This window comes from Polypterus senegalus, chromosome 7, assembly GCF_016835505.1.
Source record: "Polypterus senegalus isolate Bchr_013 chromosome 7, ASM1683550v1, whole genome shotgun sequence".
Classification (NCBI taxonomy): Eukaryota; Metazoa; Chordata; class Cladistia; order Polypteriformes; family Polypteridae; genus Polypterus; species Polypterus senegalus.
The window spans coordinates 182827184-182853296 of NC_053160.1; the positions used below are offsets into that span (position 1 = coordinate 182827184).

Sequence of the window (26113 nt, forward strand, 5' to 3'; positions counted from 1 at the left end):
GCTGGTCACTGATTGGCCGCAGAAAATCGTCATTACTGCGTCACTGAACTTGCGACGCGAGACACAACAGACCCGCTAGATTTTTAGCACAGCCAGCGAAGGTTCGGACGCACCATTTTGTTTTAACCAAAAATGGCTGTTTCGTGGTCTATTGAGGAAGTACAGACGTTCCTCGTTGGTAGCCGAGGAGCGGATCCAGCGAGAGCTGGATGGTGCGACGCGGCGCAACTATAACGACACGTGAATTATCCCGCCCACTCTAAAGCAGTACTAAACTGCAGTCGAAACGCAAAACCGAGCTGAACTGAGCCGAACCAAGGTGAGCTGTACTGAACCGTGCTGTGCCGTACTATGCAGTGGAAAAGCGCCACAAAACTGTACACAGTACTCCACACGAGGCCTTATCAGTGTGGTATAAAGCTTGATTTATTGCATTGTATGCAATTTTCAGTTAGGCTTGTTTCAGAACTATGTCTTTAATAACTTTAGTATTGTTTCAGACACAAGAACATGCATTTGATTATATTTGTTATATATTTTTCCTTAGGTTCTATAGACCTGACATACTGTGACATTCTGTATAAAGATCTAAAAGCTGGGCTTGAAGGTCTTGTTCTTCAAAGTGTCCTTCACTTGATTTACTTGGTGACACCCTATGAGATCGTATCTCAGTGTAAGCCAGACTGGATGATCTTTTTTAAGCAGGTGAGACACATATCTCCCGTGACTTTCTACACTTCCATCCATTCATTGCTGAGTTTCTAAAATAATTTAAAGGATTTGTGAATATGTTAGTTAACATATGTTCGAATAGCTAATTTGCGAGGCTCTTAAAGCAGAGTTTTTAAAGGCCATAGACAATTCCAGATGCCAGAATGTCGGGTTTTTCCAAGGGTACTTCCATTTTTTCTTGCTGTCTTATTTAGATTAGATTAGATAAATTTTATTAATCCTGAGGGGAAATTCAGATGCATACAGCAGCAGAAACATAAAAAATAAGGATACAGTCTCTCAGGACAGATAATACAGCCAGTCAATCAATAAGTACATAAATAAAAAATAGGGAGTGGTCACCCCTCGTCTTTCTCGTATACTCAGATATGGGGATGGATATTTGAGGAGTAAACTGCAAAACAATGATTATGTTTTTATATTATGTACATTAAAAGAACCATGAACAACAAATCAAATCAAATCAATAATATATTGAACAATTATTATAAAAGTAAATTTGAACTTGAAATCAGACTCTGCAGCTGCATGAATAAAAGGTAAAGTACCACTTCTGGTTAACGGCAATTGCCCAAAAGTTGATAGAAATCTACGTTTTATTCCTGATACTTGTATGCAAAATTGGGTTGACGTAAGTGAAAGCGTACTCAAGTTATCGTGTTTACACACACAGAAATAATTCCAAAAATGGTATTTTCGGACTCAGGGAGGTCTATAATATTGAGATTCATCAAAATCTCAAAATGGTGATATTAGCAGCCCAGCACACCACCGTGGCTAATTGCAGAGTTATAGAACATGTAATGGATCTCAGTACCTACATCTTCTAAAACCTAAAAAGTCTGATCTACTCTTTCTTCTAAAGTACCTTTTTGTTACTAGACAAGTCCAGTTATTAGTGGGTCTGACGTTGCAGTAGCTTCAACCTTTGAACATTTAGTATTGTCAGAAAGATAGATGGATAGATTAAAGTACAGTAAAAAGGTCTTAGTTGAATATGATTGGTGGCCTTGCTGAATCAATGATCTGGTTTTAGTTTAATCAGTTGACGTCAGCTGAACAGAAGATTGTGGAGATCGTAGGAGTACCTGAAAGCTACATCACAAAAAAAGCCTCTGGGCAAGCCATCAGAACGGTAAGCAGAAGAAACATTTTTCCCTTGAAGTAGATTTTCTTCCCACATGTAATGAAGAGTCACTGAGGTAGGTATTAAGGTCTCTGATGTTGAATGGCTGCACACTTTTTTTTTTTCGGACTATTACTGAAAATAATTGAATAAGTGATTTGAAAGCAACCAGAGCAAAAATCCACCCACTTATTTTGGTAAAACCATAAAAGCTGTGAATTTTCTTCTGTAAAGCAGATGATGCTTTACACAAATAACCAGTCATCCTCATATAAGGTCTAAATCAGCGCTTCCCAAACTCGGTCTTAGAGACAGACTCACTGTGGCTGCAGGTTTTTGTTCCAACCAACTTCTGTTTTTAATTGGACTCCTAGCCCAGTTAACACTAGAATTCCTGAAGCCCAAAATGATGAAGCCTTTGATTTCAGTCTGTAACAGCTGGTGTAAAGTTTGGGCACATACACCATCAGCACAGCGCTGTCAGATCTAAACACTAGCATGGCGAATTGCTCGCGTGATTTTAGCTGCAGGTGGAAGTCCCATTTTACTTTATGGTGCCAAGCAGAGTTGCGCTCCATTACAGCAGTCTATTAGCCAGCAAATGTGTTGTGAAAAGGCTGTCTGTTGTTACGGTCCTGCCGGTCTTGTGATATCGTATCTTTGATTGCCACTATATCAGACAATTTTGAGCAGGCAAAAGAATGGAGATAAATGCCATCAACTCAAAGAGGGAGAGGCAAGTTCGTTGTACCTCATGAACATCACTGAGAGAATAAAAGTGTATAATAAAAAAAACAAGCGCTAACTTTTACAGGTAGCCAAAATTTACACAGACTCAAATCAAATGTATGTTTTTATTATATTGTAGAAATAGTAATAGCAGCTCACTACTCAAACACGGAGTGCCTGGTCTCAAATCCAGGACTGTCGGGTTATAAGGCAGCAGTTCTTACCACTACACCATTCAAGAATACGTTTAAACTCCCTGTCGATTGATATTTGAGGTTGAGTTTTTTAACTTATTAACAACCACATGTAAAACAAATGCTACCAACCTTGGTTATATTCTTGAATAAAAGTACACGTGTTTATTTGATATTTGGACTAATGTCTTCACACATCACACACTTCTCAGCATTTTTAGTATAACATTGAAAAAGCTTCAGCTTTAGGTATGTGTTCAGCATTTCTTACATTTCTTTCACCCTACACTTACCCACATCTTTGTAGACACGAAACACACATGAAATGCATGTATTTCAAATAACGATATACAGTAATCCCTCGCTATATTGCGGTTCGACTTTCGCGGCTTCTCTCTATCACGGATTTTATATGTAAGCATTAGGGATGGGCGGTATCCAAATTTTGATACCGTCAAACCTCCTCCCTATTTTACCTCGGTATACGGTATTACCGTGAATAATAAAAAAATTGTGACGTAAGGCTCAGACAGCATCACCAAACTGTTGGCTTGTGCCTAAACCGTTCAGAAACTGAATATCAAACACTAATACTGAAACAATAACAAAATAACATGCAGAACAATATTAACAACTTTTATTAGCAACAAATAGCAGTTTATAAAAAAGTGCAAATACAACAGTCAAACAGAATTAAATTAACATAAACATCCAGAACAGTTTTCCCGCGGAGACGCGCACACAAATCAATTAAATTAAATCACACCGCCTGAACAACTTTTAATAACAAATATGAGCAGCTTATAAAAAAGTGCAACTAGACCCACAACAGTCAACCAGAGTTGAATTAACATAAACATCATCCATATTATAAAAAGTATTGCCAAGCAATAGTCCTAAACAAAAACGTCTTCTTTCCAATATCGTTTTTAACGTAAACCAAATAAAAATACCTGAATCAATTAAATAAAAATAAACACAGTGCGAAAAGGAACGAATGGCAAGTGGCATCAATCTATTCAAGATTTCTCGCTAGAAAAACCAGCATGTTTACTTTGTCCGGCTTTAACAGGGCACGCGTTGTGGACCGACAACTTTACCTGCGGTGCTGAAAACCCGCTCCGATGGTGTGCTTGTGGCACAGACGCACAGGTACTTTCGTGCCACTCGCGACATTTGGGGAAAACGCCCGGCAGCATTTTTCCACCAGATAAGTGGGTCCTCGTCTCCTTGAGTAACTGGCTCCAAACAGTAGGCTGTTATTTCAGCTCCGACTCGGTCCTCTACGGTGCCGACGGGACCTGCCATTGCATCAGATTTTTTTTCAGCATACTCCCCAAAGTCATCTTTTTTCGTGAGGGTGCAGGTTGCTCCTCTCCCTCTTCCACTCTGATGGCCACTGGACCTGCTGCCTCTAAGCTCACGATCTCAGCCTGTAATTCAGCCTTGGTCTCAGCCAATGCGTTGTCATCCGTCTCATATCCTCCACGGTAACGAGGATCGAGGAAAGTGCATTTTCGCAATATTTTGCGCACTGAATTGGATTCATACTTGGCCTCCAGCTTTGTTAGAATTCCAGTTTTGATTGACTTTGTTAGCTGGGGTCATTTTCTGACGCAGCCAACACATTGTCCCTGCAGAGCTGTAGTATGGGAGGATACAGGAACTGGTCACATAATTTTCTCCTGACAAAATATCAGTGATGTCACCGACTGGTTTCAGTGCTTCGTGAACAGCTTTCAAGACGTCCATGTCCTGCCAGGTCAGGGACAGGCTGCTCCTTCTGTCATCAGACAGAACGTGTCTGATCGCTTGGGCCTGCTTGAGGATTCGCTCCACCATTGCCAGTTTGGAGCCCCAGCGAGTTGCGCAGTCCTGCCGACGGATGGATGGATGAATTAATTAATGAATGATGAATAAATGATTAAATAAAGTATCTCTATCTATCTATCCTATCTATCCTATCTATCTATCTATCTATCTAAATGAATGAATAGGCCTAAATAAACAAATGAATGAATAAATAGGCATAAACAAATGAATGAATAAATAGGCATAAATAAACGAATGAATGAATAAATAGGCATAAACAAACGAAATTCGTTTTATTTAGGCCAATTCATTCGTTAATAAACGAATAAATGAATAAATAGGCCTAAATAAACGAATGAATGCATAAATAAATATGTCCATTAACGTATATTATTCCACTTGGTGAAATTTGCATGCACATTTATTTCAGGCTAAATAAGTCCCTTATGCGCATCAAGCCTGCATTTACTTGATAAAAAAATACAGGAAAAAAATTACAATTTAAAAAATGGTTTTCCATTTTAATATAGCCTACTTTTCAATATAATTTATGTGATGCAAAGCATATATATATATATATATGTATATATATATATATATATATATATATATATATATATATATATATATATCCCTTTTTTATATTTGAGCCCCTGCCCCTGAGGAACTCTCTGCACGTTTTATGCTTACCGTTATGAGACTATGTTTTGGGAGTCCCAAGTCCACTTGCTTCTTGTGGAGTTCATGCTTACGTTGCCAGCTGTGTGAAAAGGCCCGACAATATTACGACATAGTCCGAGGGCGCGCTCGGTTTTGCCTCTGGTCATGCAATCCATTTGTGACAGCCAAGTTTAGATTGTGACCGAAGCAGCATAGCCACGGCCAATGCAGGGACCTGATTGCGGCATGAATGTTAGCAGCGTTGTCAGTGGTTATGGCTAAAAGGTTTTTCTCGTCAAGTTGCCATTCCTGAAGTGCAGCTCTGAGCGCAGCAGCAAGATTGTCTGCTGTATGACTCTCAGGAAAATACGTAGTTTGGAGGCATTTGGATTCAAGTTTCCAGTCAGGTGTAATAGTATGGACAGTCAGAGTCATATATGGTGTCATGTTAACTGACGATCACATGTCAGTTGTTAAGGAATAACTGTGTGACGCTGACAGCAGCACTTGAACATTGTCTCTAACTTTACTATATAAATGTGGGACGGCTGTTTGTGAGAAATATTTCCGTCCAGGCAGCTCGTACTGGGCATCTAGGACCTTTACCATGTCCGTAAGGACTTTTTTCCACTGTGTGAAAAGAGACCATTTCCTTCGCCAAGTATTTTGTCACTGCATCAGTACAGGTTTTCCAACGGACACTGTCCCTTTTGTACTTTGTTGCTTTCCCGAAGGCCCCCATTATCGTCGGCTGCGTACTGGCGGTGGACCTAAATGTTGTTGGTCCTGCATCGGGAGGCGTTGAAACTGTTGCACTGAGTGATCCCGGGTCCATCCTCGCAGCAGTGAGTGGATGGTGGTTTCGTATATGCGACCTTAGGTTCGATGTATTTCCATCTCTCGCAGTCACCTTTTTGTTGCACAATTTGCAAATTGCCTCGTCCGTATTTACCGCCTCTCCCTTCTCGTTCGGCCGAAACCCGAAATACTGCCAAACTGCAGAAGTTGTGTTCTTTTCGAGACCAGGTCACTTGGTGCGCGACTCGCCATCTTTCCCCACCTCTCTCTTTCTCCTCCACGCTGTCACGTGATGACAACCACGCATCGCATACGCATTTTTAGGCATTAAATAAATTATATTTAATATTTAATCCTTGTCTCCTATATAAGTGCATTGTTTTTATGACGGTATAACGGTATTGAAACTGACACCGTTGCTATTTTTAGATCCCGCGGGATACCATATTACCGTTTTACCGCCCAAGCCTAGTAAGCATATCTAAATATATAACGCAGATTTTTCGCTGCTTCACAGGTTTCTGCTGACAATGGGTCTTTTTACTTCTGGTACATGCATCCTCAGTTGGTTTGCCCAGTTGATTTCATACAAGGGACGCTATTGGCGGATGGCTGAGAAGCTACCCAATCAGAGCATGCAGTTAAGTTCCTGTGTGCTGATTGACTCAGCGACGGAGCGCCGAATTCGATTCCGCTGCGTTAACCAAGAAGTCTTGTCTCGCTCATTCAGCATCAACGTGTTTCACTGTGTAAAGAGTTAACTTTTGTGCTCTTTTGTGTTTATCTTTGTGTGTAGTCAAGCCCTTCGTTATGGCTTCAAAACGATCTGCTCCTGCTACTGCTTCAGGGGCCGTGCCCAGGCGCCAACGGAAGATGCTAACGATTGCCAAAAAGGTAAACGTTTTGGATATGTTGAAGGAAGGGAACAGCTACACCGCTCTAGGACACCATTACGGCATCAATGAGTCCACGATCCTTTTTATTTAAAAAGGAGGAAAAGAATATAAGATTTATGGCCGCAATGTTCTTTAACCAGAGCGCAAAACGAGTTGTAAAGTGGACGTAATAAGGTGGTAGTCTGGATGGAATCTGCTTTAGGGATTTGGATTGAAGACTGGCGGAAGAAGAACAACGGCGGTGCTACACAATCGCCTGAAGAGGCTCCTTTAGAAGAGCTGTAATGCTCTCCTTTGTTGTGCAGTAAAATAAAACTCATCGTTATCGGAAAAGTCGTCATGTCATTGTTGGCGAGTAACCATAATTAATTTTCTACGTACAGTACTTAGTACATGTACGTACGTTTAGTGTCACTGTACACACATTTACTGTATACAATTTTTCTTACATTGTACGTATTTATTGCTGGTGGCCTGTCTATTGGGACTGGGCGGTCTCAAGATCTGGAATCCCTACAGATTTTATTTTTTCTTCAGCCGTCTGGAGTTTTTTTGTTTTTTCTGTCACCCCTGGCCATTGAACCTTATTCTTATTCGATGTTAATTAATGTTGATTTATTTTGTTTTCTTATTGTGTCTTTTATTTTTCTATTTTTTATAATGTAAAGCACTTTGAGCTACTGTTTGTATGAAAATGTGCTATATAAATAAATGTTGTTGTATTGTAATGGCTGTAACACAACATGTAACATATGTGATATCGGAGACGCTTGATATCTTATCTATAATATTTAGGTTTTACTGTATATAAACAGTGTGTTTATATACATAATTTCAATAAATCTTACCTAATATCTAAGAGAATACAAAGGGGTTATGTTGTATAACTGTGCTGGAAATGTTTATGAGTGTGGGAGAGTTTATAAGGGCTTAAAATATATAAAAATAACCATATAAACATATGGTATTTACTTTGTGGATTTTCATCTTTCTTGGGTTTCTGGAACGTAACCCTCGTGATAGGTAGGGGAAGACTGTACTGTATTATTTACCCCATACAACTCCAGGAACATCACACTCAAATAAGGAGCCTTGGCTTAAGCTGGGAGACTTTTTTGCCCGAGCTGAGCTCTATCTTGGCAGGTGATGGGACAGCAGGCTGCTTGCTACTTGTGCTGATTGACACATTTACAACACAAAAGACGCTGATGGTAGAGGTGTGATGGGATTTAAGGTGGGCTGGGATTCATTTTTTTGTAGGCTTCAGGAATTCTAGTGTTAAGTTAGCAGTTATTTCCCAATTTCTGTGTTTTGGAGTTAGTGGAGAAATAATAACACTAAGTTTGTTAATTTTTTCTTAAAATGTGCTAAGCTCTTATAAGGGGATATTTTTTAATCTAAATTTTTTTAACAATTTTCAGCTTGATTTTCATTCTGCTTTTCCTGGTGTTCTGATTGTTTAATTTATTATCTACTAATTAATGGGTCTGATGCTAAAGTTATTGCAGCCTTTCATCATTCAGTGTTGTTTACCTGGTTGTCAGTTCTGTTTGTTTTAATTATCATTATTTTGATACAATGAAGGGTGTAAACTGCACAAATAAATATCAGAATAATAGGATAACACCAAAAGAGAGGTAAGCATTTAAAGCAAAAGTAGAAATATTTCTAAATGTCCTATAAATGTAAAAAAAAAATCATACTGCTATGCTTTTCTAAAGGCAGAATAAGAGAAAGGGAAAAAAGACCATCTAAAAAATGAGATCCATTATCGCTAATTGTGAATTTGGCTGGAATAAAAACCTGCAGCCACAGTGGTTCCCCAGGACCGAGTTTGGGAACCACTGGTCTAAATTATACAATCACTATTATTTAAGAGCTGTAGCCAGCCAACACAAAACAACAATAAAAAAGGAGAATACTAGTTTTATATACCAGACATTTCTCTGTGTGAAATGTTCATAGCCACTCAGATGCAAGGATATTATTACTGTGTTAAATATAAAGTTTGCTGCAGCACCCTTTTGCTTTTCATCCTTTGCCTTTGGTTGTTTGTAGAAATGTGATGTTTTGTTTTTCAGGAAGTGGACGGTCTCATTGTGAACAGGCTATACCTGTCCCTTGTATTGTTTGCTCTTCTAAAAGAAACCAATATCTGGATTGTCGCAGATAAATTTAATTTGGATCGGGGTTTTGTACAAAATTTACTTGGATCAGCATCAGCCTTTTGTTCATGTGTTCTGCATTTTACCGAGGTACATAATTAACGATACTATGACTAATGTTTACATTGTTGTTATTGTTTGTGGGAAGTTTTATTCACTCATTTATGAACATCTTGCTAAATGAAATACTGTTTGTGTTAAAGACCCTTAAATTTTGCTGAAAAAGTGACTGAAGGACTCTTATGCAGTCTGTTTCTGCAATGATCCCAATTCAGCTTATTGCCTTGGTGCACCCAAGGTAAGTAAGCATGAAAAAGCTGAATAAGACATAAAAACATTATATGGTGGGCCTTTCCACAGGCAGATCCAAAGAACACTTGCAGAAAACAAATACAATACAAATAAAAATTCATATTTCATGCTGTGGTTCTCACTAGGAAAAATTACTGCAGAGGAGGACTGTGCTGAAATGGCTAGTGCCGCTGCCTGGTTTCAAATTCCAATTTAGTCATGATCTTGTGTCTGAAAGTTACTTGTGATGTTGCACTTATGAGAGAGTGTGGGTGTACTGTTTTTGTGATGAAGTGGAGTATTCCACATGATGAAAGGAGTGTAGGGCCTCCACAATATCCATAAACGGCAAGCTAGCAACTTGAATAACCTACCCAGAAGAAGTTCACTTAAACTCAGCCAGACCCCAAATACTGCCTCCTGAAGTAAGTTGGAACAGGTCCCAAATATGGAGAGCTGGCAAGAACAAAACTAGAAATGTTCAAAAATATAACAAAAGCTCAAAAGAGGAGGGATAACATAAACCTTTGGCTTGTGAAAAAAGGGAAAAAAGAATCTTTATAACTGGAAGATTTTTTTTTCAAATAGAGAAAAGTACAGGGAAATGCTGAAATAAACAAATATAAATAGATTTGCCTAAGAAAAGCTAAAAGCAAACAACTCCCTTGTACATAGGTCAGAAGAATGGTTCAAGAACATAAAGCAAAAACGACCAAAAAAACATAACCCAACAAAAAACACAACACTTTGACAGAGTCTGCTGTAAATGAGCGATCTCCAACTCCTGGATTTAACCAGCAGACTTATGGAGCTAGAGGAGTCGATATGTTTGAGTGGCCCCGCCTCCTGGTGCTCCACCCATAAAGCACAAAAACATAATTAAAGAGACAGTACACACATACAGAATTACAATTGAAACAAACAGAAATAACAAAGATGTATAAAGTAATAACTCAAAATTAACAATAAAGCATAAAATACACATAAATGCACCCTGAAATATAACTGTCTTATAGACTGGCATCCCGCATGTCTATATCTGAAATTCCATGATAATTTAATTTTTTAATGTAGTGTTGTACTTAAGTAATTGGTTTTTTTTTTTTTTCGTTACACTGAATAATGCTGTGATGGGCGCCAATCCCCCGTGACCATGAACTGAATTAATCAGGTTTGATGGTAAATGGTTTGAAATTACTGCTCGAAAAGATAATGAGTCATTCTTCACGCTTTATAGTGGCATTTACACTGCCCTACAGATAGGAAAAGAACACGATTCAGAGAAGCACAAAATAACTGATACAGAGAGTGAGTTCAAACAGGAGAAAACAATCTGAGACACAACAGAAGAGCCTGCAGATGTCTTGGCATTAAGTCAGAATATACTGAGCCATAAACCGTGAAGAATGTGAATGTTAGTGATTTGGCAGTAAAACATATTATGTATTAATGTTATCATAATGGTAGGTACAAACAAGTTTTATAAAATTAAAATACACAGCAGAACTAAAATACTAGAGAGAAATGATACATTTAAACTCTACACCTGGCAAAGCCCCAAAGACAGACCTTTGGTAAGAGTGTGATTTATAGATCAACGAGAAGGCCAACATCCTCAGATCTCTGGTTATTTGTGAGGAGCAATCAAGTAGATAGCAGCAGATTTAGTCGTCATCTTGGAATCATCAGATGGAAAGCTTCTCTAATCAGATTGGATAGCCATCACAGACTATGGAAAACTCTATGGTTTGGGGTAGGCAGCCTGTTGGCTGAAGTCTGCAGGACTGACTTTGATTTCCTCTGTTGTCAACACTTTGATTTCCTCTGTTGTCAACATAATTCTTCAATTAATTAATTAATGGATAGATATTGTTGGTTTCCATTCATGTTTGGCTAACCACGGTACCTCATTAAGACTGGTAACAGAATAATTTAAAAATATTTGCTATCTCTTGCCCTACGTGTACCTTTAGCCCCTTTCCTCTATATTTGCATGTGTGTAAATGTCTCTTCACTGGTGGTCCCTCTCTCAAGCACAAAGCCTGCTTCTCGTACTCTGTCATTATTTTCTAGGGACCTTTCTCACTTCTTATCCAGTTTTATACTTTGTAACCAGTAGGGGGCGCCTCTGAACCCCATACCTCAGACTCAGTAATGTTCAGCACAGTCACAGGTTCAGGTAATATATTTTTAATCATCCAAGCACCTTGTACAATAAAGCGCAGGCAATTACTATACAAAATCAATGAAACTCTATCCTCTCCTTCCGCCTTCGGTTGAGTGTCTCAGGCTACCGCCCGAGGTAAAACAGGAGGCTTCTTTTATGCTGGACTTGGCATGACTTGTGGGAAGCATTTCCGGGTTGTCTGGTAATCTGGGCAGTTGTCCACTGACAGAGCCCCCTTGCGACACCCATGGATCCCAACGGGGCAGCAATTCCGGAATCCAGTTCCCAAGAACCCCTGCAGGTATCCATGCTGGAATCCCTCCAACAGACCACTGCCACCTAACGTGTTGGGGATGGAACTGCTCCTGACTTCTGCTTGTCCTTCTCCCTGGCACCTTCCATCTTGGCAAGAGGTGATGCCATCATTTAGCTGGGATGCCCATCTGTCCTCAGTCAGTCTTTGAAGGTGCCTCTTATGCCATTACTCTTCCTTGTGCTTCTCAAACTCACACTTCCATCACCAAAGCCAAACTGACCAATCAGATTGCTCAGATGGACTGGACACATAGACCTTAGTGTTTTATTGTATAGTAGATCAGTCTCTTCCTTGTTCTCTGTTTTTTTAACAAATCTGTATTTATATGTGTACCTGTTTTGTATTTATTATAACCTTATACTTCTATTTTAGTTAAGAATTGTTCACAGAGCTCTGAGCCTTCACTCAGTGAAGAGTGCCATGCAAAAGATAAGTTTACATTTACGCATTTGGCTGATGCCTTTATCCAAGGTGTCTCACAACATTTATGATACAATTGGTTTTATTTCCTTTGGTTTTCCAATTGGAGCACAGGCAGGTCAAATGACTTGCTCAGGGTCACACAGTGTCAGTAGCACAATTTCAACCCACAACATCAGGGTTTGAAGCAAAAGGCTTCAACCACTGCACCACACTTGCCTTACTGTGTTGCATGTACAAGCAGTATGTACTCTGAAAATGAAAAAAATGATGTCATAACAAACGCAAACATACAGAGTTGCTACGGGCCGGAGCCCGTCTCAGAAGTATTGAGCACAAGGCAGGGGACAACCCCAGACATAGAGCTAGTCCTAGTAAATGGCAGTACACACACACACACATATGAGGTGAGACACAAAAATAACCAGATTGGTAAAAAATATATATATATTCATTGATGAATTACAGCATTCTAAACATTGTCACCTTCTCTATACTCCCTCTCACAATCTCTACACCGCTCCATACGTATCCTCCATTGATTGAAGCAGTGCTGGAAGTCTTCCTGCTTGAGGCTCTTCAACAGGCTTGCCGTTTCTGTCTTCACTTCATTCACTAAAGAAAAATGAGCTCCCTTCAGGTCGCTTTTGATATTCAGGGAACAAGTAAAAATCACAGGGAGCTAAATCGGGTGAATAGGGACGATGAACGAGGATAGGAATGTTTTTGTCAGTCAAAAATTGCTTTACGGAAAAAGCATTGTGCACAGGAGCGTTGTCTTGTTCCACTGTTTGATTTTTTTCACCCAACATTATCACGGCATCTCGTGTAGCGGTTGTTGTGCAAATCCTGACTAGGCTATTCACACGATATACCTAGCTGGTCAGTGGTTTGAGAGGGCGTGTAGGAGGGTATATGGTTCTATGATTCACATCCAGCCGACCTCCAGACGGTTTTCCGGTAAAGCTCCAAGCCCAGTCCGGTTATTTTTGTGTCTCAACTCATACACCTAAACTGAACAGTGTAGACATGGAAGTGAACACGTTAATTCCACACCGACAGTGACAAAAAGCACAACATTGAATCTGAGAGGCAGCAGTGCTATCCACATGGCACCATTCTTATTCATTTGCTTGTTGAAAACATATAATGCATATCTAGTCTGGTAACATCTCCATCTGTCCATCTTTCTCAAGATTCACAACACCCATTTTTACATAAACATTTTTAAAGGAGGAATCGTATTTTAGGCTTACATTTTTTCTTTATGTTTTTGACAATTTCTCTTAGGAACTAGAGGAATTCTGGGCCTACAGAGCTCTTTTTACGGAGGTCACCAAGAGGCTTACATATTGTGCTAAGGCAGAGCTGATTCCTCTCATGGAAGTGGCAGGAGTGTTAGAGGTATGTAGCCAAACTAGAAAAATGGTGGCTCGAGCACTTTATCTAAAGATTATGTGTATGAGGTCAAATTCAAAAAAGAATTTGCACTACCTGCAATATAGACTAAGCAGGTTACAAAGTTTTGATGGTTAGTCTATTGTGCTATATCTGCCCTTAATTTACAGTTGGGGTTCCCACCCTCTGGTTTGAAGGTGAGTGTTCCTGCTGTCCATGAGTCATACAGCATCGAATCCTCTGGGATAAACCCTGGAAACAATGAGAAGTGACTTAAGGACATTTATGTTAGGTAGAATTCCCGGTGGAGGCTTAGGTGGTCTTTTGGCCTTGAGCGCCTGCAAATTTAGATTTTTTTTTTCTCAGACTTAACTGTTTTTTTGTTTTTTTTTCTTCCTGTCCTCCCTGGCCATCTGACCTTATGATAGGACTCATCATTACAGATTTAGAATACAAAATTATATATAAAGACTCTACTTTTCTACTAATTATATATTGTAAAGAAAGACAATATTGAGCACATAAAGGTTTGGGGTTTGAGCCCCGTATACTGTTGAAAAGAAAGAAAGTACAGGTCTTTTGCTGTTTTCTCATAAACAAAACAAATCATGGATCACTTCAAAGATAAAATGGAGGGTTGAAGGGACATTTTTAAAAGGAAGGACCGGAAATCAGGCGTGATGGCTGCTGGGTAGGCGAGGTGGTGCATGGGAACCTGACGTCATCAACGGGGGACCAGATGGAAGAAGGGAACATGGAAGTGCCGTTTTGTTTTCAGGCCGGGCTGGCTTATGGCGGCGTCGCTTCGTCTTTTCTATGAGACAAGAGAGAGAAAGGTTAGTACGCTGCCTTCGTCCCCCGGCCGGCTGTTCGGCGGTGCGCGTAGGATCCGTCAACTGCTCCCGATGCACTCGTGCGTGACAATATCTATGCTATATAAAGACTATGTTATGCAGGAACAAAAGTAAGGAGGAAAGGTTTCAGACCTGGGCTGACTTCATATAATGTGAAATGTTCTATCGTATTCATGCAAGCTGTTTGAACTGTTTATGTCTCTTAACGAGTTATGGTAAGTTTGGGTACCGTGGAGAACCAGCTTAGGCCTCTTGTTTCAGACACTATTTTAATGCTGGGCAGTTTTGTTAAGACCAAGTATCAAAAGCAGGAAGAGAACTGGTGATATTTGTGAATGTGCAGTGTTGAAAAAGGAAGTATATAAGATATAATTAAAACTAAATGCGTGATCCAGGCACTGAATCACAGACTGAATCTGTCCACGTCACTGCCAGGGAAAGTTAAGTTACATCATCCTGGCTAACTCAACAACAGAAATTATTCACTCTGTACAGTGTTTTTGATGAATGATTCTTAATGATGGAGACTTCAAAGCAGGAATTAAAGCCTGCTAGGCCTGTTTCTTTTGTATAATATTAATGTCTTTAAATATAAACCTGTCACACAATTCTGATCAGGTCTGACCTCATTGTACTGTACGGACAGTTGCTGCTCTTTGTCATCCAGGCCAGAAGCTTGTTATGTGTGTTGGGGGGTGGGGATTGTAGTTTGGTTTTATCATGTTTATTTTTTTAAGTTTTGGAGCTTCTGTAAAATTTTAATTTCTTCTTGGGGACAACTAATATCTATCTATCTATCTATCTATCTATCTATTATATAGTGCCTTTCATATCTATCTATCTATCTATCTATCTATATAGTGCCTTTCTATTATCTATCTATCTATCTATCTATCTATCTATCTATCTATCTATCTATCTATCATATAGTGACTTTCATATCTATCTATCTATCTATCTATCTATCTATCTATCTATCTATCTATCTATCTATCGTGGACGTTGACCCAGACACAGACAGGCAGACACGTTAGTATTAACCCACACACATTTATTTTCCATTGCTATTTACAAAGTCACTGCTCACAAGCCCCCAAAACCCCTCAAACCAGGCCAACACAATGCCTTCTCTCTCTCTTTTTCTTCTTCAGGCCGCCTCCTGCCTCCTCCAGAGACCTTGCCCACTCTTCCACCCGACTCTTGTCCTTCTCTGAAGGGAGGCGGCCCCTTTAAATAAAATCTCCCACCGACACGCCCCAGTGTGGCAGAAGGGCCCGCTGTCTCCCCAGAAGCACTCCGGGTGTCCCTGTTCCTCTTCCCCCCAGCACTTCCTGGTGTGGCAGAAGTGCTGAGGTTCAGGGTCTTCCAGGTATTGGGGTCCCCCTGGCGGTAACCACGGGTCCCTACAGGGTCGAGCTTCCCAGCTCTTAACCCACGGCCCCAAGCGCGGTCGCCCCCTCGAGGTCTGGAGGAGGCACAAGCCCTCCTCCGGTCACCCCATCCAGCGTCCCAACTGGGTACCACCCCCATCCAGGTACCATATCTATCTATCTATCTGTCTGTCTGTCTGTCTGTCTGTCTGTCTGTCTGTCTGTCTGTCTGTCTGTCTTGAAAGAAGGCTCTAGGAATTAAAGGATATGCAAACAGAGTATTTAGCTTTATTGCAATAAACAATAACACAGACTCAACCCAATTAGGCTAAACTGAGATGAGCCCCAAACAAGCCAAAAATCACAGTCTATGTAATCCATTTATTATCATCTTGACCTCGCTTGTAATAATTCATTCTCTGCCTATTCTGACTCCCTACTCCATCTGGCTTCTCACAGGCCATTTCTTGGCCACTAATATTGTTTTCAGCTTATCACTTGTCCTCATTCTTGGCTTCCCTTATTTCCTAACTGGCCTTCAAACAACATGTGTTCCCCCTTCTCTGACCTCGGGCAGTTTCTGTGTGTCATTTTTCCACTTCTCTGTCTTTCTGAGTTACTAAATATTGGTGGTTTCTCTCTGAGCTTAACGAAAAAGAAATATGGCAAATGCCTTTATTTAACTATTTACTTGACATACCTAATTCACACTAAGTTTAATGCTTATGGAAGTTCTTACTCAGTTTATATCTATCCATGCCAATACAATCCATCCATCCATCCTCTTCCGCTTATCCAGGGTCTGGTCGTGGGGGTAGCAGCTAAAGCAGAGAGACCCAGACTTACCTCTCCCGGCCACTTCTTCCAGCTCTTCGGGAGAATCCCAAAGGCGTTCCCAGGCCAGCCGGAGACATAGTCCCTCCAGCGTGTCCTGGGTCTTCCCGGGCCTCCTCCCGGTTGGGCGTGCCGGAACACCTCACCAGGGAGGCGTCCAGGAGGCATCCTGATCAGATGCCCGAGCCTCCTCATCTGACTCCTCTCGATGCGGAGGAGCAGCGGCTCTACTCTGAGCTTCTCACCCTGTCTTTAAGGGAAAGCCCAGACACCCTGCGGAGGAAACTCATTTCAGCCGCTTGTATTAGCGATCTCGTTCTTTCGGTCACTACCCATAGCTCATGACCATAGGTGAGGGTAGGAGCGTAGATCGACTGGTAAATTGAGAGCTTTGCCTTACGGCTCAGCTCCTTTTTCACCACGACAGACCGATGCAGAGCCTGCATCACTGCGGATGCCGCACCGATCCGCCTGTCGATCTCACGCTCCATTCTTCCCTCACTCGTGAACAAGACCCCGAGATACTTAAACTCCTCCACTTGGGGCAGGATCTCATCCCCAACCCTGAGAGGGCACTCCACCCTTTTCGGCTGAGGACCATGTCTCGGATTTGGAGGTGCTGATTCTCATCCCAGCCCTTCACACTCAGCTGAACCGATCCAGAGAGCTGAAGATCACGGCCTGATGAAGCAAACAGGACAACATCATCTGCAAAAGCAGTGACCCAATCCTGAGTCCACCAAACCGGACCCCTTCAACACCCTGGCTGGCCTAGAAATTCTGTCCATAAAAGTTATGAACAGAATGGTGACAAAGGGCAGCCCTGGCGAGTCCAACTCTCACTGGAAGCGGGCTCGACTTACTGCGGCAATGCGGACCAAGCTCTGACACGGTTGTACAGGACCGAACAGCTCTTATCAGGGGTCCGGTACCCCATACTCCCGAGCACCCCCACAGGATTCCCGAGGGACACGGTCGAATGCCTTTTCCAAGTCCACAAAACACATGTAGACTGGTTGGGCAAACTCCCATGCACCCTCAGGACTCTGCTAAGGGTGAAGAGCTGGTCCACTGTTCGCGACCAGGGCCGAAAACCACACTGTTCCTCCTGAATCCGAGGTTCGACTATCCGGGACCCTCCTCTCCAGAACCCCGAATAGACTTTTCCAGGGAGGCTGAGGAGTGTGATCCCTCTATAGTTGGAACACACCCTCCGGTCCCCTTTTAAAGAGGGGACCACCACCCCGTCTGCCAATCCAGAGGCACTGTCCCGATGTCCATGCGATGTTGCAGAGGCGTGTCAACCAAGACAGTCCTACAACATCCAGAGCCTTAAGGAACTCGGGTATCTCATCCACCCGGGGCCCTGCCACCAAGGAGTTTTTGACCACCTCGGTGACTTCAGTCCCAGAGATGGGAGAGCCCACCTCAGAGTCCCCAGGCTCTGCTTCCTCATTGGAAGGCATGTTAGTGGGATTGAGGAGGTCTTGAAGTACTCCCCCACCACCCACAACGTCGAGTCAGGTCAGCAGCACCATCCCACCATATACGGTGTTGACACTGCACTGCTTCCCCTCCTGAGGCGGACGGTGGACCAGAATCTCCTCGAAGCCGTCGAAAGTCGTTCTCCATGGCCTCTCCAAACTCCTCCCATGCCCGAGTTTTGCCTCAGCAACAACCAAGCCGCATTCGCTTGGCCTGCGGTACCTATCAGCTGCCTCCAGAGACCCACAGGACAAAAAGTCCTATAGGACTCCTTCTTCAGCTTGACGGCATCCCTCACGCGGTGTCCACCAGCGGGTTGGGGATTGCCGCCGACAGGCACCGACCACCTTGCGGCCACAGCTCCGGTCAGCCGCCTCAACAATAGAGGCACGGAACATGGCCCATTGGACTCAATGTCCCCACCTCCCTCGGGGCGTGGTTGAAGTTCTGCGGAGGTGGGAGTTGAAGCTACTTCTGACAGGGGACTCTGCCAGCCGTTCCCAGCAGACCCTCACAACACGTTTGGGCCTACCAGGTCTGACCGGCATCTTCCCCACCATGAAGCCAACTCACCACCAGGTGGTGATCAGTTGACAGCTCCGCCCCTCTCTTCACCCAGTGTCCAAGACATATGGCGCAAGTCCGGACACGACCACAAAGTCGATCATCGAACTGAGGCCTAGGGTGTCCTGGTGCCAAGTGCACATATGAACACCCTTATGCTTGAACATGGTGTTCGTTATGGATAATCCGTGATGAGCACAGAAGTCCAATAACAAAACACCGAAGGAGTCCTCAGAAGGTATGCCCTCTAGCACTCCCTCCAGAGACTCCAAAAAGGGTGGGTACTCCAAACTGCTGTTCGGCGCATACACACAAACAACAGTCAGGACCCTTCCCCACCCGAAGGCGGAGGGAGGCCACCCTCGTCCACCGGGTAAACCCCAATACACAGGCTCCAAGTCGGGGGTCAATAAGTATGCCCACACCCGCTCGGCGCCTCTCACCGGGGGCAACTCCAGAGTGGTAGAGAGTTCAGCCCCTCTTAAGGAGATTGGTTCCAGAGTCCAAGCTGTGCGTCGAGGTGAGTCCGACTATATCTAGCCGGAACCTCTCAACCTCGCGCACTAGCTTAGGCTCCTTCCCCTTCAATGAGGTGACATTCCACGTCCCAAGAGCCAGTTTCTGTAGCCGAGGATCAGACCGCCAGGGTCCCCGTCTTCGGCCACCACCCAACTCACACTGCACCCAACCTCCTTGGCCCCTCCCATAGGTGCTGAGCCCATGGGAAGGAGGACCCACGTTACCTCTTCGGGCTGTGCCCGGCCGAGCCCCATGGGTGCAGGCCCGGCCACCAGGCACCTGCCATCGAGCCCCACCTCCAGGCCTGGCTCCAGAGGGGGGCCCCGGTGACCCGCGTCCGGGCAAGGGATAACATTGTTCAATGTTTTTGCTCTTCATTGGAGGTTTGTTGAACCGCTCTTTGTCTCATCCCTCACCTAAGACCAGTTTGCCTTGGGTGAACCTACCAGGGGCATAAAGCCCCGGACAACATAGCTCCTAGGATCATTGGGACACGCAAACCCCTCCACCACGATAAGGTGACGGTTCAAGGAGGGGCCAATACATGACTTTTTATTTTCTATACTATCTATCATATAGTGCCTTTCATATCTATCTATCTATCTATCTATCTATCTATCTATCTAATATTGATTACTTTTTAATTCCTTATTCATTATTATTCTTGCCTAATTTAACATTTTTCTTTTCTTGCAACTATTTTTCTGACATCTTTCAAAACTCTCTGCACTATACTCTTTGTATGAAAATATTCTGTAGAAATAAATGTTATTTGTAGCTTACTATTCAAAGTGAGAAAATGTTATCAGAGAAGGACATTTTCACTTGAAAAATGTGTACTTAAATTATTTTAAAAGAATGCTTATTGAAACTATAAAAGCATTATCACCGGTTGACTTTCACTTTAATCGGCACAGCTCTTGTCCTCATGTTGAACAATGGCACCAAACGGTAGAAGCAAGCCAAGGTATCTGATGAAGCTATGAAACTCACCTCAGGAATCATCTATCTATCTATCTATCTATCTATCTATCTATCTATCTATAGTGCCTCTTCTATCATCTATCTATCTATCTATCTATCTATCTATCTATCTATCTATCTATCTATCTATCTATCTATCTACTACAGTGTGAACTTTAATTCCATCTGAATTGTTTGATTTGTAATTTGAAACTATGGAGCAGAGTTGTAAAGCAGGGAAAAATGGACGGCCTCAACTAGGGCAGCAAAAATGCTATAGACAGCTGTCATGGACAGTATCAGTCCTGTGGCTGCTGGTAGCTTTCCTAAATCGCTGCAATATCTAAGGAAAAAAAACCGGTAAAGAGAGGAGGCAGTTTGAAGAGAGACGTGAGGCAGAATGTATAATTCTTGTCTTGTTTGTAAATAAAACGTGGCATCAGTATATATTTGTTTATATATTCCGGCCTCTATGGGGTATGTAAAAGGTTATTTGAGTGAGTTTAACCCCTCTTGCCTAGAAATAGGCTGGCTAATGTTACTGAGAATAAAATTAAAAATGATACTGTCAAATGTGTGAAATGGTAATTAATAAATAGGAGCAAATTAGCAAAAAAGTTCTAGTCTTATTTCATAGTGCTCAGTAATATGGAGTACAACAAACGGCTGACATTTTTGCCAACACATGCATTCCTGGTCCAAGATCAGGAGGGACAACCTGATTGAATAAAGCAGGGACATGAATTGCAACCATGGGATACAGAGAGAAGAGTTTGGAAGAGATTACAGGGGCTGCTACAGGTAATGAAAATGAATGTTCTTACTTTTAAAAGAAGCCTTGAAAAGTGACAACAAATACAGTACACTTAAGAAATGGGTCTTCGGCCATAATTTAAGTGCTGACACAAAAGGGATTTTCATACTACAGGCAGGTGCCAATTCCTCCCTTCACTTAATCCTCTCCTGTTAGTTTCTCTGTGTTTACACTCAAAATATTAATTTGGTCTTTTTCTTTCTTTATTTTAGGCTCGTGCGAAGCAGTTGTATAATGCAGGGTATAAAACGTTGGCCCATCTTGCTAACGCTGACCCTGTGGTTCTTGTGAAGACCATTAATAATCTTTCAAAACGACAGTCCAACCAGATAGTTATATCGGCTAAAGTAAGTTGTTCATTACTGAATTTGTACTCTTTTTATATTATTTACTTACGGTAAGCCACTCTGTGGTGCATTGGATTCAGTTTCTGGCATTTTCACATTCTTCCCATGTCTGAATGTTTTTCTTCTCCAGTTATTTCAATCTCACTTTGCATCCTAAAAATGTATGTGCAGGGTGAGTATCCCTAATCTGAAATTCCAAATTACTTCAAAATCCCAAACTTTTTGAGCAACAAAGTGGGGCCCTGACCAACATTCCTCCCATTTATTTATTAAATGATTTATTTACTGACAAATGGATGCGACTAAGAACTTGTTTATACTTCACACTCAGCGTTCATGCGTACGCGCATGCATCATGGCTGCCATGTGTTCCCGGTGTTCATTTGAATTGTCCTCTGAGCAGGTCCTCAGAAATTAACACGACGCGTGCGCGAGTTGCAGTACCAGCAAAAAGTCGGGGGGCGCAGTGTGATAAAAGTTGGAACATGACGTCAGAGTCTCTGTTTGCTATCTACATGTGACAGAAAGCCACCATTTGGATCCTATGGGATCGGTGTGCGCGCTTCAATGTTTGATGAATGATTGGATGTGGTGAAGCAAAATGCCGACATACAAATGCATTCGTGGTGCTTTTATATTCAAGCGTTGCATATTCCCAATCGTAATGACACGATGCATTTTAAAAGTCTCACATGCCATCTTCTGTGCCGTCTTTTTTTTGTGCCGCTTCCTCCTGACCAGATAGCCGCGGCAAACAGCAATAGATCATCACACAGAACACATTAAATGTATGATATTCCAACTCTCTATATATCTTTAGATTTATACTTGATATCACTTTCATGATGAAATGCATTCAAGTATGTATGTTACATTTTACAGATAAATCATTAATTTTGTTTAAATAATGAATACTGTTAATAATTACACACATGGTGGTGACACGCTGGCGGAGCGGTAGCGCTGCTGTCTCGCAGGGAGTCACATTGCTGGTATTCCCTGCCTGGAGTTTCCATGTTTTCCTGCTGGGTTTCCACACTGTGCTCCGGTTTCCTTCCAAAGAGATGCAGATTTGGTGACACTGAAATGACGCTAGTGTATGTGAGTGCTTGTATCCACCTTGCGATGAGCTGTTGCCCGTCCAGGGATTGTTTCATCCTTGTGCCCAATGCTTGCTGGAATGGACATATCCCTGAATTGGTGGATTTAATCATTAAACATCCCTTTCAGAGATATTGCTGTAAGGTCTCATCGAAATTTAATTGGCAATTCACAACACAGAGCAGTGCACTGGGCTGCAAAAATGGTGTCATTCATCAGATGAGACGTAAAAGCGAGGCCCTGACACTCCATGGTCATAAAAGATTCTTGGTTATCTTTCGTAAAGAGTTGGGTGTTTTTCAATGTCCTGACTAAATTGTCCATTATGGCCTCATCCATTCTAGCCCCTTAATCATCCCCTGCCCTTAACTAGCTAACTTTCTTGTTCAACTCCTCATCACCTTACAGCCAATGTGTGGTGAGCTAACTGGCGCAAAATGGTTGACGATGCTGCACATCGGTGGTGACTGAAGTGGTCCCCATTCTCTAAAGAGCGTCTTGAAAAGCGCTATATACAGTGGTGTGAAAAACTATTTGCCCCCTTCCTGATTTCTTATTCTTTTGCATGTTTGTCACACAAAATGTTTCTGATCATCAAACACATTTAACCATTAGTCAAATATAACACAAGTAAACACAAAATTCAGTTTTTAAATGATGGTTTTTATTATTTAGGGAGAAAACAAAATCCAAACCTACATGGCCCTGTGTGAAAAAGTAATTGCCCCCTTGTTCAAAAATCACCTAACTGTGGTGTATCACACCTGAGTTCAATTTCCGTAGCCACCCCCAGGCCTGATTACTGCCACACCTGTTTCAATCAAGAAATCACTTCAATAGGAGCTGCCTGACACAGAGAAGTCGACCAAAAGCACCTGAAAAGCTAGACATCATTCCAAGATCCAAAGAAATTCAGGAACAAATGAGAACAGAAGTGATTGAGATCTATCAGTCTGGTAAAGGTTATAAAGCCATTTCTAAAGCTTTGGGACTCCAGCGAACCACAGTGAGAGCCATTATCCACAAATGGCAAAAACATGGAACAGTGGTGAACCTTCCCAGGAGTGGCCGGCCGACCAAAATGACCCCAAGAGCGCAGAGACGACTCATCCGAGAGGTCACAAAAGACCCCAGGACAACGTCTAAAGAACTGCAGGCCTCACTTGCCTCAATTAAGGTCAGTGTTCACGACTCCACCATAAGAAAGAGACTGGGCAAAAACGGCCTGCATGGCAGATTTCCAAGACGCAAACCACTGTTAAGCAAAAAGAACATTAGGGCTCATCTCAATTTTGCTAAGAAACATCTCAATGATTGCCAAGACTTTTGGGAAAATACCTTGTGGACTGATGAGACAAAAGTTGAACTTTTTGGAAGGCAAATGTCCCGTTACATCTGGCGTAAAAGGAACACAGCATTTCAGAAAGAGAACATCATACCAACAGTAAAATATGGTGGTGGTAGTGTGATGGTCTGGGGTTGTTTTGCTGCTTCAGGACCTGGAAGGCTTGCTGTGATAGATGGAACCATGAATTCTACTGTCTACCAAAAAATCCTGAAGGAGAATGTCCGCCATCTGTTCGTCAACTCAAGCTGAAGCGATCTTGGGTGCTGCAACAGGACAATGACCCAAAACACACCAGCAAATCCACCTCTGAATGGCTGAAGAAAAACAAAATGAAGACTTTGGAGTGGCCTAGTCAAAGTCCTGACCTGAAACCAATTGAGATGCTATGGCATGACCTTAAAAAGGCGGTTCATGCTAGAAAACCCTCAAATAAAGCTGAATTGCAACAATTCTGCAAAGATGAGTGGGCCAAAATTCCTCCAGAGCGCTGTAAAGACTCATTGCAAGTTATCATAAGCGCTTGATTGCAGTTATTACTGCTAAGGGTGGCCCAACCAGTTATTAGGTTCAGGGGGCAATTACTTTTTCACACAGGACCATGTAGGTTTGGATTTTTTTTTCTCCCTAAATAATAAAAACCATCATTTAAAAACTGCATTTTGTGTTTACTTGTGTTATATTTGACTAATGGTTAAATGTGTTTGATGATCAGAAACATTTTGTGTGACAAACATGCAAAAGAATAAGAAATCAGGAAGGGGGCAAATAGTTTTTCACACCACTGTAAATGCAATTCTCCAGACCATCTACATGCTGCACTTTGATTACCCACAACTTCTAGCATGATCACTGACCTTTCATGTGGTACCTTATTAAAAGCTTTCAGGAAATCCGGATACTGTAAATGATATCATACGCTCCTCTCTTATCGTAAGATTTCATGGCTTCATCTTCCAGCATATTAGTGAAACACGACCTGCCTGGTCTGACTACATGCTGACTATTTACTAATGCAACTGTTCTAGATCACGTGCTGCTTAAAACCTTTTCCTTAATAATTGCTTCCATTAATTTGCCTGTGATACCTGTTAAGCTACTGCTGCTGTATATTTCATGAAGTGAATGCTTTCACAAATTGTTTTCCAGATGCTTTTGAAAGAGAAAGCGGAGGCATTACAAGAGGAAGTGAATGAGCTGCTGACTTTACCGGCTGATCTGCCCTCACTGGATGGTCTGTCAACAGAGGCATCTGTATAGCCTTCACGTCAAGGTGACACCTTGTAAATACTGTTGTATAGCATTTTAATTTATTAATGATGTATGAGAATTATTTTTAAAATGTATGAAAATTATTAAAAAAAAATTACTCTGCCTAGGTTGTCTTGGATAATTTTAAATAAAAGCCCCCTGTATTTGGATTGCTTCGTTTTACAATTTAATAAGCCATAAAACAGATGTTTCAAATCATCAGTGTCGAACATAACATGACTTTTGACACATTTCTCATATGTAGTGCTTAATGAACTCTGTAGAATTATTAAGTGTGAACATATCACTTAGAATAGCTGCGGTATTTTCAAGATGAGCATTTTCAGTTCCTCTTTCTGAAAGTCAAACAGGGTTGGCCGTATGTGTCCTCAAATTCAAATATTCAGCATTAGCTTAATAAACCTAATCTAATTTATTAACCGTTCCAGCTCTATTTATGGAACAAAGAAGGTCTTTTGTAAATGTACAAAGAAACACTGTTAGAAATCTGTTTGCCACATAGACTACTAGAGTGTGAGCTGATGAATGGGAGGTTCTGCTCAAGCTTTATAACACACTGGTGAGGCCTCATCTGGAGCACTGAGTGCAGTTTTGGTCTCCATTGAGAAGGACCTGAGAGTCATGGTGGACTGGTCACTGTCAGCGTCTAACTAAGCAGAGGACAGAAGTGATCAAAAATGCTTATAGGATGTTAGGTTATATAGCGCCATGAAGTGTGGAGTACAAGTCAAGGGAGTTTATCTTTAAGTAAATATAAAATATGACATGTAGGAGCTAAAAATGTGAGGTTTGAATACAGAATGGGAGGTCTGAAAATTGAGAGTCCACCTTATGAGAAGGACTGAGGAGTCGTAGTGGACTCTACGCTATCAACTGCCAGACAGAGTTCAGAAGCCATTGAGAAAGGTAACAGAATGTCAGGTTATATAGCGCCTTGATGT

At 41.9% G+C, this 26113-nt stretch overlaps 1 protein-coding gene across 1 annotated transcript in view; it reads left to right on the top strand.

Moving 5' to 3' along the window:
• The window catches only part of helq (helicase, POLQ like), a 78904-nt gene extending 53631 nt beyond the window's left edge, over positions 1-25273 (top strand). The window contains exons 13-18 of the mRNA XM_039759688.1: positions 548-705; positions 1769-1867; positions 9029-9202; positions 13597-13710; positions 21320-21454; positions 25050-25273. Coding sequence (XP_039615622.1) covers positions 548-705; positions 1769-1867; positions 9029-9202; positions 13597-13710; positions 21320-21454; positions 25050-25160 — 791 coding nt within the window. The 3' untranslated portion in view covers positions 25161-25273. The remainder of the gene's footprint in view (positions 1-547; positions 706-1768; positions 1868-9028; positions 9203-13596; positions 13711-21319; positions 21455-25049) is intronic.
• Positions 25274-26113: the final 840 nt, after the last annotated feature.